The sequence below is a fragment of the Pezoporus occidentalis genome, unplaced genomic scaffold, assembly GCF_034315485.1.
Source record: "Pezoporus occidentalis ecotype Australia unplaced genomic scaffold, CSIRO_AGI_Poc_V1 ctg194, whole genome shotgun sequence".
NCBI classification, from domain to species: Eukaryota; Metazoa; Chordata; class Aves; order Psittaciformes; family Psittacidae; genus Pezoporus; species Pezoporus occidentalis.
The window spans coordinates 1,639,418-1,654,571 of record NW_026913791.1 but is presented as its reverse complement, the minus strand read 5'-3'; the positions used below and the strand labels follow the sequence as shown (position 1 = coordinate 1,654,571).

Here is a 15,154-nt window from a genome sequence, read left to right as displayed (position 1 = left end):
ATGCCGAGGCTTGGGCGTTCCCCATCGATCCTCCGCAGCTAACTTAAGCAGAAATGAACATCAATGTAAATATTTACTGACAAGCAAGCCCAGCCTCACCCTCTCGTCTTAGAAGAAAGCTTTAAAGTAAACTCTCCTGGCTCTTTCATGTTTACATCTTGTTTATTTATTATACAGCAGATCACAATATTTCAACAGTTTGCATATAAAGAAAAGTAACATTTCAGAGTGCGAGAGACCTAACGTGCCCAAGCAAAGAAATGTTAATTAACAATATACACAGACGGGAACAGTGCACTTCCCAAAGCCGAGACTCATCTGGGTTCCCAGCTGGAAGAAAAAAATATATTAAAAAACCAGAAACATTATATATTACTGCTTTGTTTAATTTACAACTTGCTTTGCAGAAGCTGCACATAAAAAGACTCATTTTCTTTTGAGTTTTCTCTTTGGTTTTCTTCTATGAAAGTTTCAAGTATAGCAGAGACCTGGGCATTCATAGCTGGACTCATTGTCCTTTACACACTAAGTTTAAAAAAGCAGCATGGGGAAGGCAGCTGCAGCAGTACCTGGTGTCATCCTGAGGGGAAGAACAAGACAAATGGAAGCAGACAAGAGCCCAAAGAGCCGTTTTAGGCTCATGGGAATGGCCAGGACCAGACTGCCCGGCAGGGTCCCGGGCTGGCAACAGGAGCATCCCCACACCCTGTACAAGGTGATGCTGCACTGCCAACCCCTGCAAACCTTTGTAGCCATGAGCCAGTCAGGTGCCATCCTCACCCCATCCATGCTGGGCTTTTGGGTCAGGAGGTTTGTTCTGATGGCCTCAACCGAGAAGACCAGCAACCCACTTCCCAGCGCTGCAACCTGCACACCCTGTGGGCACAGGTCTCTGGCCAAAACCAGGCCAGAGTCAGCTACCCCAGTGCCTGGAGCCAGGAAGTGCTAGGATTTAAGGGGAGAAGGTTAAGCTGATGCCAAATACAAGCCAGGAGCTCTGGAAACAGATCCCTGCTGAACCAGCCCCCCCCCCCCCCCTTACCAGATACCTGGCTGAGAAGTGGGGGATCCTCCAGGCACTGGGAGCTGAGTGGTGATAGGGCAGGGGCTAGAGACATTCCTTGCAGCTTTACTCCCCATTTACACCCCAAAGCAGCCATTCCCCACCATGCAGCTGGGCCCAGTTCTCACAGCAGGGGCAGGAGGAGAAAACTAGTTAACAACTACAAGCAGAGATAGCCAGGCTGCTCCCCAGTGCCATCCCCTGCCTGACGCTATTTACACCATGAGCTGGCTCTGGGGACACAGAATCCGGCCACAGCTCCCGCTCACATGTGCCGCTTCATGTGGAGGGCGAGGTGGTCAGAACGGGAGAAAGCCCGCTCGCAGAGGTGGCACTGGAAGGGCCGGTGCCCTGTGTGCTTGCGGTAGTGGCGGGTCAGCTCATCGGAGCGGGCAAACTTCCAGCCGCAGCCTTCCCAGGTGCAGTGGTAGGGCTTCTCGCCTGTGGAGAATGGGCATCAGTGGGCTTGGAGGTCTTCATCCTCCCTATGCTTTCACCCCTGTGCTACTCTGCCCAGCACCCCCTCCTTTCAAGGGGAACCCTGACCCCCACCCTTAGTAGAGGGGAGCCCTGTGGTGTACTCGCCCCTGTCTGCCCCACCTTTCTTTTGTCCCCCATCTTCCTGCTCTTCCCCCATGTGCTCTGCTGCCCATGTGCCCTGCATGAGACCCATCCTTTGGAACCTTTGCCCCCTTGCAGGGCCCCTCCACGTGCCCCCACCCCACCACAAACCATAAGTGCTCCCCTGCTTTTTCATACTGTCGGGATTCACCATGTGCTCTACCCCAGCTTTGCCACAGGGGTCTTACTATACAACCCCATTCTCCCCTACTCTGCTCACCCCCATCTAGGGTGGGGGGCTTCTCCTTGTGGCCCCAGGCCCTGCTTCTTCAGTCTCCACTGGGCCCCAAAGCCAGCAAGTAAGGGTGTCACATGGGTCCTCCGTGTCCCTGCCCAGCCCCACCATGGGGGTCCTTCTGAGCACCTGAAGTGAGTGCAAGTGGACATCACCACTTGCACCCTGTCCCCCACACAGCCCTATGCCGACTACAGGGGGGGCCTCTCTAAGTGCCCCCACTAAGGGGACCCTCCATGCACCCCAAACTGACCAGGGGGTCAACGAGCACCCAGCACCCCCAGGAATGACACAGGTCTCACCGTGTATCCCGGTCCTCCCACCTGGGACTCTTTGCTTAACTTCCAAGCGTGGCCGCCCCCCTTAGCTCCCCCCCTCCCCCGACATGCCCTTACCTGTGTGGGTCCGCATGTGCGCCTTGAGGTGGGAGCTCTTAGTGTAGGTCTTGCCGCAGCCCGGGTATTCACAGTTGTGCGTGGCCGTCCGCTTGCGGGCCCACGAGCGGCGGCCGCGCTTGGGCTTGCAGTCCTCGGGGGGAGCCCCGGCCGGGAAGTACTCCAGCACCGGGGAGTTGGGCGGCGTGACCAGCAGCCCGGGCAGCCCCGCCGGACCCGGCCCCGGCCCCTTCAAGGGCTCCCTGAAAACACTGAAGTGTCCATGAAACTGCGGCGGCGGCTGGGGGGCGAAGTGGGGCGCATAGCGATGCGGGGCCATGGCGTAGTGAGGCGGCAGGTCGGCCAGGAGGTGCGGGTCGGTCCCGGGCAGCGGCTCCTCGGGGGGGCCCAGGCGGCCGTGAGCGAAGCCCGGGTAAGGCAGCGGCGGCCCCGGCACCGGTCCCGGCCCGGGACCTGGTGCTACGCGTGGCTTATGCTCGCCGCCGCCCGGCCCCAGGTACTCGGCGGCGGGCACCCCTAGCATGCAGGCGCGCTCATCTGGCTGCTCTTTCTTGATGCGGGGCCCGAAGGGCTGAGCGGGGTCCAGGGGCAGCGGACGGGCCATGGCTGGGTGGAGAGGTGGGTGGTGGTGCGCGGGGTGGTGAGGGTGATGGGGGCCCCCGGACACCCGCAGCTCCGTGTACTCTCTCCGTTGCAGATCGCAGTGGCCGGGCAGATCCGGGGTGAGCAGCTCAGCCACGTAGCTGTGGCCCTGGCCCTCGGGGTAAGGCGCCGGGAATTTGCCCGGCGTGGGGTAGGCGCCGTCGCTGTCGTAGGTGGTGCCGCAGCTCTCAGGGGTCTCGGGCAGGGGGTAGTTGGGGCCGGGCGGCCCCTGCGCGCCACTGCTTGTGTGAGCCAGGATGAAATCCAAATCCACGAACTTGCCCAAGTCGTCCTCCTCCCGCTTGACGGCGGCGGTGCCGTCCTGCTGCAGCATCCTCTGTGGGGAAGAGGGGTGTCAGGACCGCCGAGAAGATAGCGACCGCCGTTCAGACCCTGCGATCCGTGCCTCCCGCTCGGGGCGGCGGCTCCCCCCAACCCGTCCGACGGGTCGGCACCGCTCCGGCTGCGCCACCCCCAGGACGCCCTCCGACGGTGGGAGGGGGCCTCCCCTACCGGCCAGGCAGCACCCCATCACGGGACGCTTTGCTCCATGCCCCGTACCCCCCACCGCCCCTTCCTCACTACCAGGTGCTTACATGGAGCATGTCGGCGGGCCGCTCCTCCAGCGGCAGCAAGTTGGCGAAAGTAGAGATTGAGGGCAAAGTGCTCTCATCCACGGCCGCCGCCATGGCGGGCCGGGCGCGGGGGACCAGAACGGAGCCCGGCACCGCTCCGCTCCCCGCGGCGGCGGCAGCGCTGCTCTGCGCCACCCCGAGCCCCTAAGCTGTTAACAGCATGGCTGCGCGCCTATTGGCCCGACCTGCATTGATATTCACCGCCGACGCCTTCCATTGGTTCCGCTGGTGCTAGAGCCACGCCCCCTCTCTGGGGGCTGCCCCGGCGGACGGGGGTCGGCGGCTGCCCCAGCCCCAGCGGTGCTTCGCGGCCCGCATGGTCCCGCGGCCCGGCCGAGGCAACGTGGCTGGGGTTCCCTCGCACTGCTCCACGCCGGGACCATGGGGTGCGTAGCTGGGTCCAACCCGTGCCCTGCCCAACGGCTGGAGTTAGGGGCAGGGGTGCTAGTGCGGATCGCAAAGCCCAGGGTGTCTGCTGCCCGTCCCCGTTCCGTAGTGGGGTCAGCGGCTCCGTGACACTGTGCCCCACGCTGCGAGCGGAGAGAGGGGTTGTAGATCGCAGAGCCGGTGGTCGCCCGGGATGCTGCCTCACTTGGGACAAGGCCAGTGGCTGTGGCGTATGCCAGTGTGTGTGGGTCCGAGTGGGAACATGCCGGGGAGAGCTGGTGCGGGGCTACAGCCGAGCACAGCGCTCGCCATAGGGGACATCAAGCCCATCAGCATGCAAAGGTGCTGCCGGGGAGCCAGGCGGGGGTGGCTGAGCTCGGTGCCCCCACACCACTCACTTCATGTAACGGGGCCCGTGAGGCCGCGTCCCCCCATGCCTGTGCTGTCGGTGAGGCAATCAGCAGCACAGAGCACACCGGCTCCCATCTGGCCGTATGCAGGGTGCGCGTGTGAGCAGAGATAACTGCCCAGCGGACCCTGCCGGGGACTGGCACCCTGCCTGCCTTGCCTCATCTCGCCCCACAGCCCCTGCAGGACGTTTGTCTGCTCTGCCTGGGGACTGGCACCATGGCTAAGCCTTGGCTGTCCTACCATGGCAGCACGGGCTGGCTGCCTGACCCTGCCCACCCCATGGAGCCCCTGGGACAGTGCTATCCACCCAAGGGCTTCCACAGTGGAGGATGCAAGGGGATCAGGATGTCACACCTCACAGGAGACATTTTTAGGTGCTCTATTCCATGCTGGCATGTCAAGGCATGGAACGGAGACTCAGGGCGCTGTGCGGGCCTCCCGGGGTCTCTCTTGCCACCCTGTCTAGCTCACAGCAAGACCTCCGCTTGGCCCCCATCCACCCGGTACCAGGAATGGCCCTGCTACTGTTGCGTTTGTCAAGAAGCAATGGCCCTTATCTCCTGGAGCCTGTCTCCTTGCTTTCTGGGGCTTTCCATCCCTAGATACCTTTCTAAGAACTGGGGCTGCTGCCTGTGCTATTCAGAAGCGAGGAGTCAGTTAAAAAAAAAACAAATATAAACAGCAGAGGTGAGGTGCGCACACATGCACACGCCACTGCTGGAGCCAAAGCTACTCTACCAGTTGCTTTCATCACCGCGCTTTAATTATAAGGGTGGAGCGTTGCAATAAATTATTTCAGTAATCCAGTGGAACAACAACGATTCAAGTCTTCCCCCGTTTACCAAGAATCTCTGCCCTGGTTTCCAGAGCACACGCTGGGTCACTGCCTGGGCCCCGCGTGCCTGGCTGCTGGTGGGGGAGCATGTTTATTAATGCCATCCAGCGGGTCAAAACACATGGGCTGCACAGTACTTCCTTGGAAAAAGTCACCTCCAAAGTGGGAATGAAGCACGAGGGCATCACTCAAAATCCCTTTTATCCTGGCCCCAAGAGTAGTTTATTGAAGTCACCGGTTAATCCCATTATTTGTTTCTTGGCTAAATAATGGTTAATCAGAAGGCAGTTCCTGCCCCAAACTTTTATAGATAAGTGAGAGCAGATGCCACAGGAGACAAACACTAATTCCACTTGGTTTTCCCCTTTTCCGGGCAGTTTGGTGTCTGTATCCATGCAGCACTGCCTTATCTTAAGAGAGGCGTCGCCAGCAGATCGGGTTCTTTTTTTTACAGTCAATATTTCTTGCAAATGTGGGATATTCCCCAGGAAACTCTTATTGCTGATGCTACGGTGGGAGGGCCGGCACGGAGGGGAGCGGCACTGCGCCAGGCACCGCACCAACACAAGCGCTGCCAGTGCTGACCGTGCAGGGAGCCGGGAAGGGCGGCACCAAGGGGGGGTTGCCTGCTGTGAGCCATGGGGTGGGCACGGGGGGGTCCCAGCCACAGCCCAGCCGCGGGAGCCTCCTCCAAGCCAAGAGGGAGGCACAGGAGCAGCTGGCGCGTGCTCAGCCCGCTGTTGACAGAAGCCTGTTTAGGAAATGCAGATTATCTCCCGTGCCACTACAACAGGCTGTCAAGTCGCTGGCATCCCAGAAGATCAAACGGCAAGTCCAGCGGCAGAGCAAACAGAGGGTGGGAAGGGCTGCCCGTCCAGGTGATGGCCAAACAGGAAAGGGTTAATGGTTATCCCTACTCTTGGCGCATCTGGCAGCGGACGAGCGTGTGATGCCCAGCGTGGTGCGCTGGCAGTGGCTCCATCAAGCTCCGTCAGAGCATTGACAGCCCTGCTAATGCTGCGGCAGTGCCACGGCACCAGCACCCTCCTCGCAGCATGTGTGGGGCAAGCAGGGGACACTGCAGATGTTGCTCTGTGGGGTCCCCAGGAGACCCAGAGGAGTTCTCTACACCACAAAACACTGGGGACTGAAAAACACCTGCACTGCATCCTCTGCTGTTGGATCAGTTGGGTCATTTGGAGCTGGGGGTCTCAACTGAACCCAGGGACTCCCCTTTGGGGTATCTCTGGTGCCCTCTCTCTGATGGGAAACATGAGCCTTTCCAACACCAGCCACGGCATCACAGCCTGGAGAGCTTCTGCTTCAATGGGAGGCAAAACCCATCCCCCAAAGCTCTGCAGGGGACCCCATAGGTAGGTGCCATGGGATCCCATGTAGCAGGACACCCCTGTTGTTGACCTTCCAGTGCTAGGTCCCTGAGAACAGAAAGTGAATCTGTCTGGGTTTTACTTTCTGTCCTCTACATGGGGCTGGCCTGCCTGGAGAAGGGTCCAGGAGTCCCCAGACCTGCCCATCACCCCCCAAAGCCCCCTTCCCATCCTGAAAAGAAAAGAGGAACTGAAAATGAAGTTAAAACATAATTCAATCCGGAGCAGGTCCAGAGTAAAGTCATCTGCTCTTATCGTGTGCTGGCAGGCTCTTCCCACTCTGCAACAAACACAATGTTATCAGGGCACAGAGGGCAGATTCGTTTGCACCGACCGATGGAGCTTCTGTGTCCGCCCTGCCTGCCCAGGCCTGGGGAGCACTGGGATGCACGGCTGAGGTCTGGGGCTGCTGGAGGCTCTGGAACACAGGCAGAGAGCCCTGGCAGCACCATCAGGGAGCTCGTCCCTAGGATGGGGTGCTCTGGACAGGGACCACATCCAGCGCCCCCATCCAGGCTCATTCCATCCAGGGGAGCTGGGTCAGGTCCTTCCCAATGAATGTTACTGTGGAGTAAACAGTACGGAGGGACAGGGGTTCGTGGTGATGTCTTTGCCTACAGGAACATACATGGCCCCATCTCCCATGGAGGCTGCTGAGCCAGCAGAGCTGGGCACCCTGACTCCCCACACTGCGGCACCCCGCAGACCCAGCACACGCTCCCAGCCCCACTGCACCGCCTGGACCACATCCTGCTTTGATCTCTGCCTGCTGCCTGGCTGTGCCCTGGCTGCTGCGGGTCCAGCGCAGCCCTCGCCGTCCTTCTTTATATACCCCTGTTATTTTTAACTCTGCCTACGCAAATCCCGAATCCGGAATGAGCAGCAGCCGGGGGCCAAGGGGAAATGGACATGGTGCAAATTTCCTGCCCTTTTTACCTCTCTTCCTCTATAACATACAGCAACGTTTTTCCTCCACTGCTTAACTTTCACTGGTTCAGGAAAACTGAAAGCACCAGGCTCTGCACAGAGCCACGGGGTCCGTCACTGCAATGGATGGGGTATCCCCCAGCTTGGAGGGGACATCACACCCAGTACGGTGCCTAGAGATGTCCCAACCTGTAACACACCACAGCCTCCATTGGTAGCACAACATGCTCGAGGTGTCCAGCCAGTCCTCGCAGCAGTGGCCTCATGTGTGAATGGGTGCACTCACGTGCCAGCCCAGGGCCGCATCTTGCCCTATGACCCAGTGATATTCCACAGCTCCATCCACAAAAACTGGGTCTGGACCATGGCTGTGGGAAGCATGCACTTTGGCTGTCACCAGTACCCACGCTGGAGAAGACCTGTGCCACCCCAGCAGCTCCAGGAGTAAAAGGAGGAATTGGTGGTTTCTGGTTCCTTGTGGGCAGCAGGGGTGGCCAGGAAGAGTGCAGGATACTTTTCCCACTAATTCTGATTTATCTTTACAAAAACAGCCCAAGACACAGAGCCAGCAGGATACACAGAGAGTTTCACAGTAGGCATCGTAGTACGGCTGCGTAGCACAGGGGTTGTGCACATTAAAGCCCTCTCTTGTGCGCTGGGGATTAACAGCTGTACATCATGTATGAGCAATTCAGCTGCAAAAGTTTCAACTAATCCAGGTAAAATCCACCACTCTTTTCCGAGCAGCCTCCATCCCTCCTTCCAAATCATACTCTAAGGTATTGAGTCTCCAACGAACTCACACTCTTAATGGGTGGGGAAAACCTCCCTTGCCTTGCACAGAGGCAGGGAAAGTGCTGGCCAGCCCTGCTTCACGCCATTTCCCAGCCCAGAGAAAACCCAGCTGGCCCCGGAGGCTGGGCACTGGTGTGGCCATGGTACGCGTGGCACTGCCGCCCCAATACAGGAATGACTGTCCTATGGGAGCTGTGGTGTGGAGCTGAGCAAACGGGCTGTGCCATGAGTCACTGGCATCCATGGAGACACAGCCCTGGTGAGAGGCAGAGGGGGACAGTGCAGGGGACAGCAGGACACACAGGGAGCTGGGAAGCCATCCTGCTCTGTGTGGAGGTTGTTTTCCAGCACATCTGATTTTGTTATTCCTCCCATGCAGACCGCAGCCGCCTCGCAGGTGTAAATCACACACTGCAGAGCATTGCACAAAATAGCTGCCCTGCTGCCATCCACTGCCCCCGGGACATGCACTGCACCAAGGCCACCTATTCCAGAGTGGGACATCAGCCCTGGATCACAGCATCCACACATGGATGCCAAGGTGCAATTGCCCACGTGCAGCCCATGGAAATGCATCCTCCCACCTGCAACACACACAGACACTTCTGGCAGCAGCCGCCTCGCATCGGGAGCAAATCCCTTTGTGCCATCATTACATAAAGCTGCTTCATTCTGCTCCAGGAAGTGGCATTTAATTACCCTGGTAGTAAATAGGTTTGCAACATATTACAAAAGGCTGTATTTTTTTTTCCCCAACCCTGCTCATGCTCTGTGCTGGTGAGCTCATCCCTTGGGAATACCAGCTCCAAAATAGATTTGCTCCCTTGTTGGAAATAATCAAATGGGAATCCAAGCTGGCCGAGCCCAAGCCCAATTCCTCCCTTTGTTCTGGGGCTCTGGCAGTGAAGGGGTTCAGAGTGGGGCGACAGGAACTCGCCTTCTCTGTAATTGACCTCCGATGATGAAACAATCAACCAAATGATTTGGAAATGTGCATCCAGTGAGATCATCGGGAAAACTTCTTCGGGAAGGAGCCTGGAGAAAGGAAGGTGGCGGTAATCCACCTGCTCAGCCGCCTCGGCAGGCCTCGCTGCGTGGCACGGCTTGGCACAGCACAACACGGCCACCCAGCGCCCCTTGGGACAGCTTGCTGCTGTTTCATGCCTGCAGCTACCTTTCCAGGGCCAATACTGGGGAAGGGGAAGCGGGACCTGCCCCAGGTGAGCTGAGCAAAGACAGGTGGTAAATGGCACCACTTCCCATCTACCACTGTGCCAGTGGTAGAGTCACATTGTCAACAAGTCCATCCCAGATGCCTCTTGGTCCCAAAGGCAAGAGTGTGTCTGGAGCACCTGCTCCCATGGGACACCCATCCCTGTTTCCAGCCCCAGCTGCTGGGTGCCTATTTATCCCATGCCATCACCAAGTGGCGGTGCTGCCTGTCTCTGTCCCTGCCAACCCAGCCCCACTATGAGTGCTGTCACCTCAATGGGTGTCTCTAGGACCTGCTATTCCAGGGTGCTGCAGAGGGATAACCCTCTCGTCCCCATCAGGGCTGCCTCCATGGGGATTTTCACCTCTGGCACCCCGTCTCCAACCTTTCTTAGCCCAGCAGGAGGGCAGCCACCCGGGATGTGCTGGCATGGCTCCCTAGCCCTGGCTGTGCCACCGGGGCTGCCCCGGCTTTCCCAGCCCGGGTGACAGCAGGCTTTAGCTTGGCATGTGGCAGGAACTAATTTTGGCCCAAAGGGTTTCCCTCCCACCAGCATGGGTTTGAAGACAATCTTAGCCCGAGTCTTCCTTCCTCGGCTGCCAGCGACCCGGAGCCGGGCTGATGTGTTTGTGTTGTGTGTGCATGTGTGTGTGTGTATCTCCAAACCACAACAAACATTTCATATTCGTTTTCTTTCTTTCCCTCATTTTTTTTTCTTTCCCTTTCCCCTCCGAGCTGTGGTATTTAAATAGTAGGTGTGGTCCCGGCGCTGCGTGCCAAAACCAACACCAGCTCCGGAGCAGATAACCCTGCGAGCAAACGCAGCAGCGAAACCACGCCGGGCTGCCGGGATCGCTGCGCCAGCACGGGCAGCGCTGCCCGGCATGGTCATGGCATGGCCCTGTGGGCAAGAGGGCACAGCGTGGCTCCTTGGGCCACGAAGGCTTGGCTGGAGCGGCTCTGTGCAGCTGGGAGCTGTTTGGGATCGACCCAGGTGGCCTTCATTTTGTGTTTTTTATATATAAATCAAGGCAAAACATTTTGCTTAATTGTCTGTTTTTACCTTATAAATGATAAAAAGAATTTTTTTTTTTAATTAAGAATGCTACTTTTCTCCCCCAAAAAGTAGAGTGTGAGCAAGTGGGAGGAGGAGTCCCTCCAGTGTTTTAAGAGGAACTTGTAAAGAAACTTTCTTACGCCCTGGTGTTTTTCTCATCCAAGCCAAAAGTCCTGAACTATGGTGAACGTCATGTATTTCAGCATGAGTCACTCGGAGAGAGCCAGCTGCTTCGCCTACTCTGGCTGCGCTGGCAGTACCGGTGTCCACGAGGGACAGTGGAGACAGTGGGGATGGAGGGAATCTCTGCGTGCTTTTGGTCCAAGGATGGACAGAGGCAAATCTGGACAGTCAAGAGAGGGATGAAGAAAGATCACTGCAGAGCCATAGGCTGAATCCTGCCTTTTGCTGGGGATGCAGATGCTCTGGGGATGGACAGGGCTTGCCTTGGAGCAGCCATTAAGATTTGAAGCTTTGTGGCACAAGCATAACCTTCGAGAAGCTCCCAAGCTCATTGCAGGTGAATGTACACACGCGTGTGCAGTGCTGCAGGTGCCACAGTCAGTCGACTCAGAGCCGCAGCATCCCGGCTCCAGCAGAGCCTGTGCTTGGCTGCCAGTGTTCCCCAGGGCAGCACCTACACCTGAAAAGACAGAGGAAGATCCTTATCATAGCCTTCAATGCCCGAGCTTTCTGCAGAGCTGGCAGGGCAGCAGGTGCCTCGGAGGGCAGGTTCTCACAAGGTTTTGATCCTGAGGGGACTCAGTTGCTGTTCGTGAGCAGTGGGATAGCAAGGCAGTGCTCCAGGGGAGGGATTAGGGGGAAGCCTGAGATTTCCCAGCCTCAGCATGCACACATTCTCTCCTCCTCGCTCCCTGGGTGGCTCTGGGGCGGCAATCCCAGTTTGCTCCTGCCCTTAGATGCCCTGCAGGAAGCAGGCAGGAGGCGCACTGCCTTCCCGCAAATGCGGTCCCTAACACCACCCTGGGGGTGAAGGACCCCAAAGCAGAGACCACCACCCTGAGGTGAACGGTCCCTGGGACCCCAGCTGCTGGCGGTGATGCCAGGAAATGAGGATGCTCTTCTCCACCTGTTCCAGGGCGCTGTGCTTCTGGGGCTGGAGCCCAGCACCCCGCCCAGAGGATGTGTCCCCTGACCAGACAGTGCTGGGGGTGGCCAGGGGCTGTTTGTCCCTGTGCTGGTGCACGGCCGTGGCCGGGCGTGCGGCAGGAACAGCAGCACACCTCTCCCTGCCTCCCAGCCCTACAGCGGCTGCGGTGCTGGAGCGGAGCCGGCCGGGCGTGCAGCGCATCACCAGCAAAGCAAGGTGCACAGCGGGGCCGGGATCCACCCAGCCCGTGGCAGAGTAGGAGGGTCCTTGGCACTGGAGGTGCTATTTTAACATCCACAGCCGAGCCGGATCCCTGCCCGACCTCGGTGTGTGTTCAGGCTACAGGCAAATAGCCCCGAGCCCAAACTCAGCCTCTAACGGCCTCCGTTTTCCTCGGCTCCATCTTCCCTGCCGCTATTCCCACGTGCCAGCCATCCCAAGTGCCATCGAGGGTCTCCGCGCAGCCGCTGTGTCCTGTGGCTCTCCGGGGACCACTCGGCTGCACTGGCGGGTGTCCCAGCGCGGAAAGGAAAATAAGGTTCGGATGTCACCTCCCCAGTCAGGAGAGGAAAAATCTTTCCACCAAAACACGCTTTTAATCCCTCACCGAGCACAGCCAGTGTTGGAGCCTCCGGCCCCTCAGATTCCTGAACAAACAGGGAATTTTCCACCTACATCAAAGCAAAGCCATGTGGTTTTGCAGGATGGATGCAGAGGCTGTGCCCCGTGCACCTGCCTGCCTGTCTCCTTGTTTTGGAAAGTGATGGTGACCATGAGGCACTGAGACCCTGAGGTCCTCTGTTCCCCACCATGCCAGTTCAGTCCCTCCTGCCTCACCTGGCACCCTACACGCTGTCCAGGTGGCCATCAGCCCTGAGAAAGTCCCATGCCCCCCTGTATCCGTCTCCCATCCCAGAGATGTGCCTGACTGAACTCATGGCTCGTATTCGGGTTAGTGGGCTGCTGGACTGGGGTGTGGGGGGGTTGTGGTCCAGGCCATGGCTGAGCCCACACCACGGGTAAGGAGAGCTGGGGGGGGTGGACAGGGGATCTCCAGGGGTAAGACCATCCTGACTCCAATGCTGCACCCCATGCATGGCCCCACATCCCTTATTCTGCTCTGGGGCTGGGGCTGCTGGATGGTAGGCAGAGTTTCTATGGGGCTGCAGTGAGGCTCTGTGTAGCTCTCCATGTAACTGGGCAGCAATGTGAGGCTGTTTTTTTGGCTGCTTCTCAGGAGAAGGGGACCCAGGCCCACATCCCAGGCACTCCCCACACCAAGCCCTTTGGGGACCCTGCCCTCACAGGCTTATAGCCCAGGTGTGGGGGGTAGGGAGCCATGGGGCAGCTCCGCAACACCCCCCGCCCAAGGGAAGGGCCGGAGCAGCTTAGGGGATGGGGATGTAAGGTGCCACAAGGTGCCCTGGGGCCAGTAGAGCAGTACTAGGATGGTGCTTGGACCAGGAGCAGAAAAGTCTTGCTTGCTGCCTTAGGGTGTTGGCGGCTGCCACATCCCAGCAGGACTGAGGCCCAGCATTGCTCTGAGTGCTTGGGTGGATTTAGGGAGTCAGGATACTGCTGAATTGGCTCAAATATGGCGAGTCTGCTCCAGCTCACCTGGTACAAATGGGGCCACAGTGGGCACAGCGTCTGGGGGGATACCAAGGGGGCTCCAGCCATGCCTGGTCACCTCCCCTGAACCTGGACGGGGGTCGCCTCCCCCAGCCTCTCTGTGTGCGAGTTTGATGGACACATCTCCCCATTAGCCCAATCTGATGCACTTCAAAGCCGAGAGCAGAGCCGAGCTCCAGCCCTGGGGTAGGAGCCGCCTGCCCTGGGGACATTAGTGGCAGGCAAGGGGACAAGCGGGCAGCCAGGGGTGGCAGTGGGAATGGTGAGAGATTCCTCCGGGAATGTGCACTTCCCATAAAGAGGCTGGTTCCGGGAAGCTATCGAGGCTGAGATGCTCCGCACCTGAGCCATCAGTGCGGTGATTACGGGGCCACTCAAGGCCCCTGGGAACCCTTTTGTCTCCAGGCAGGTCTGCTTCCACCCGGCGGTGATTTTGGAGTTCTTCTCCCCTCCAAGTCCACAATTGCGGGGCCATTTGCATCTAAAATAGGACCTGGGCCCTTGAGCAGCTCCTGATAGCGGGGGCTGGGTGCTTGCTCGGGCACTAAACCCGCTAATGCAATCAGAGGGGCCGGAGGCTTCTGCATATCAAAGGTCCCGGGCTCTCTTATAGCAGCCTCCCGGCCACAAACCTCCCCTCCGCCGACTTTCATCACCGCCTCGGTGGTTGTCACGCCGCTCAAGGCAGCCCCTGGCCGCGGGAAAGCCCAAGGAGCAGGGATGGAGAAGGGGTGTCAGCCCTCCCTGGGTGCCGCGATGGGGATACCTTTATGTCTGCACCCTGCTCCAGCACTCTGCTGCTGAGGATTCCCTCCCCATAGACCAGCATGGAGGAGCTCTGGTCCCCATGCATGTTGTGGAGGAATGTGGCCATGGACAGGCTGCGGAGGGGTGCAGCCCCCACCACCCACCCGGAGCCAGGAGCACCCACAAACACTGTGACTCATGTGTGGGGTTAGTAACAACATCCTAAAGGAAACTGGCTGGAGCAGCCCTGGTCCACATTCCCTGTGCCAGGGAGTGGCACCGTCCTCATCCCGCTGTGAGGTGTCCCTAGGGAAAGGGCCGGCAGCCTCGTTGCCAAATACCAGGAGAGCACTGCTTGACATCCACCTAACGGGGTGCTGGGTGCTGAAGGCTGGGCTGTGTGGGATGGCCAGCACCCTAAGGTGGCCTGGCCGTGGTTGCTGCATCTTCCAAGGTGCGCTTGTAGCTCCACCAGCATCTTCTCCTCTTGAAAAGTGCTTTCCTCCTTGCTTATACTCTATGCACCATCCAGGGCTCCTCCAGAGCACCTTCCCTGTGTGCGGAGAGGACACTGCCCCATGGCCCAAGGTAGCCATGCAGAGATGTGGTCCCATGTGCTAATGTGCTGGTGGCACTGTGCCTCCAGGTCAGGACAGGAAAGCCCCTTTGGGTCATTGAATAATCCTTGCCATAGGCAGGTGCTGGAAACCAAGCCTTCTCTGGATGGGCTCCTGGCTACAGCTTTCTAGGTGTCCATCTCTATCAGTGTCCCAGGTCTGCTGGAGAGATGGCATGGTGCTCCTGAAGGGACACAAGGATACCTCTGCAGTACCACAGGAGCGCTGCCTGCACTGGCTTAGTGCCATGCAGGGAGCTGGCTCACAGCTCCTGGCCAGCAGTCGGCTCTCACAGCAAGCACAGCTGCTGCCCCATCCTTCTCCATAACCATCCTTCTCCACCATAACTGATGGCACTGGGGGGAGCCAGCAACTCCCAACCCTCTGCACCCCTTTGTACGGATCAGGATGAGGAACATCAAGTGCCTGCACAAGGGATGGGG

At 58.7% G+C, this 15,154-nt stretch overlaps 1 protein-coding gene and 1 long non-coding RNA gene across 2 annotated transcripts; one reads left to right on the top strand and one right to left on the bottom strand.

Annotated features, from left to right (window-relative positions):
• Positions 1-143: 143 nt before the first annotated feature.
• Positions 144-3,676, bottom strand: KLF17 (KLF transcription factor 17). Its single transcript, XM_062617327.1, has 3 exons — positions 3,553-3,676; positions 2,315-3,293; positions 144-1,504 (listed from the first exon to the last, which is right to left on the bottom strand). The coding sequence occupies exons 1-3, from the start codon at positions 3,643-3,645 to the stop codon at positions 1,329-1,331; spliced, it is 1,248 nt and encodes a 415-aa protein (XP_062473311.1). The 5' UTR covers positions 3,646-3,676; the 3' UTR covers positions 144-1,328.
• Positions 3,677-3,912: 236 nt separating this feature from the next.
• Positions 3,913-9,014, top strand: LOC134162943 (uncharacterized). Its single transcript, XR_009964496.1, has 2 exons — positions 3,913-5,662; positions 8,714-9,014. It is a non-coding gene; the product is annotated as an uncharacterized LOC134162943 (long non-coding RNA).
• Positions 9,015-15,154: the final 6,140 nt, after the last annotated feature.

Bases quoted from the DNA above. Each gene is read 5' to 3' on its own strand.
- KLF17 (XM_062617327.1), bottom strand. From the start codon at position 3,645: ATGGCGGCGGCCGTGGATGAGAGCACTTTGCCCTCAATCTCTACTTTC. The intron at 3,294-3,552 runs GTAAGCACCTGG...TCTTCCCCACAG, and splicing joins GGCCCGCCGACATGCTCCAT to AGGATGCTGCAGCAGGACGG. The intron at 1,505-2,314 runs GTAAGGGCATGT...CATTCTCCACAG, and splicing joins GCACATGCGGACCCACACAG to GCGAGAAGCCCTACCACTGC.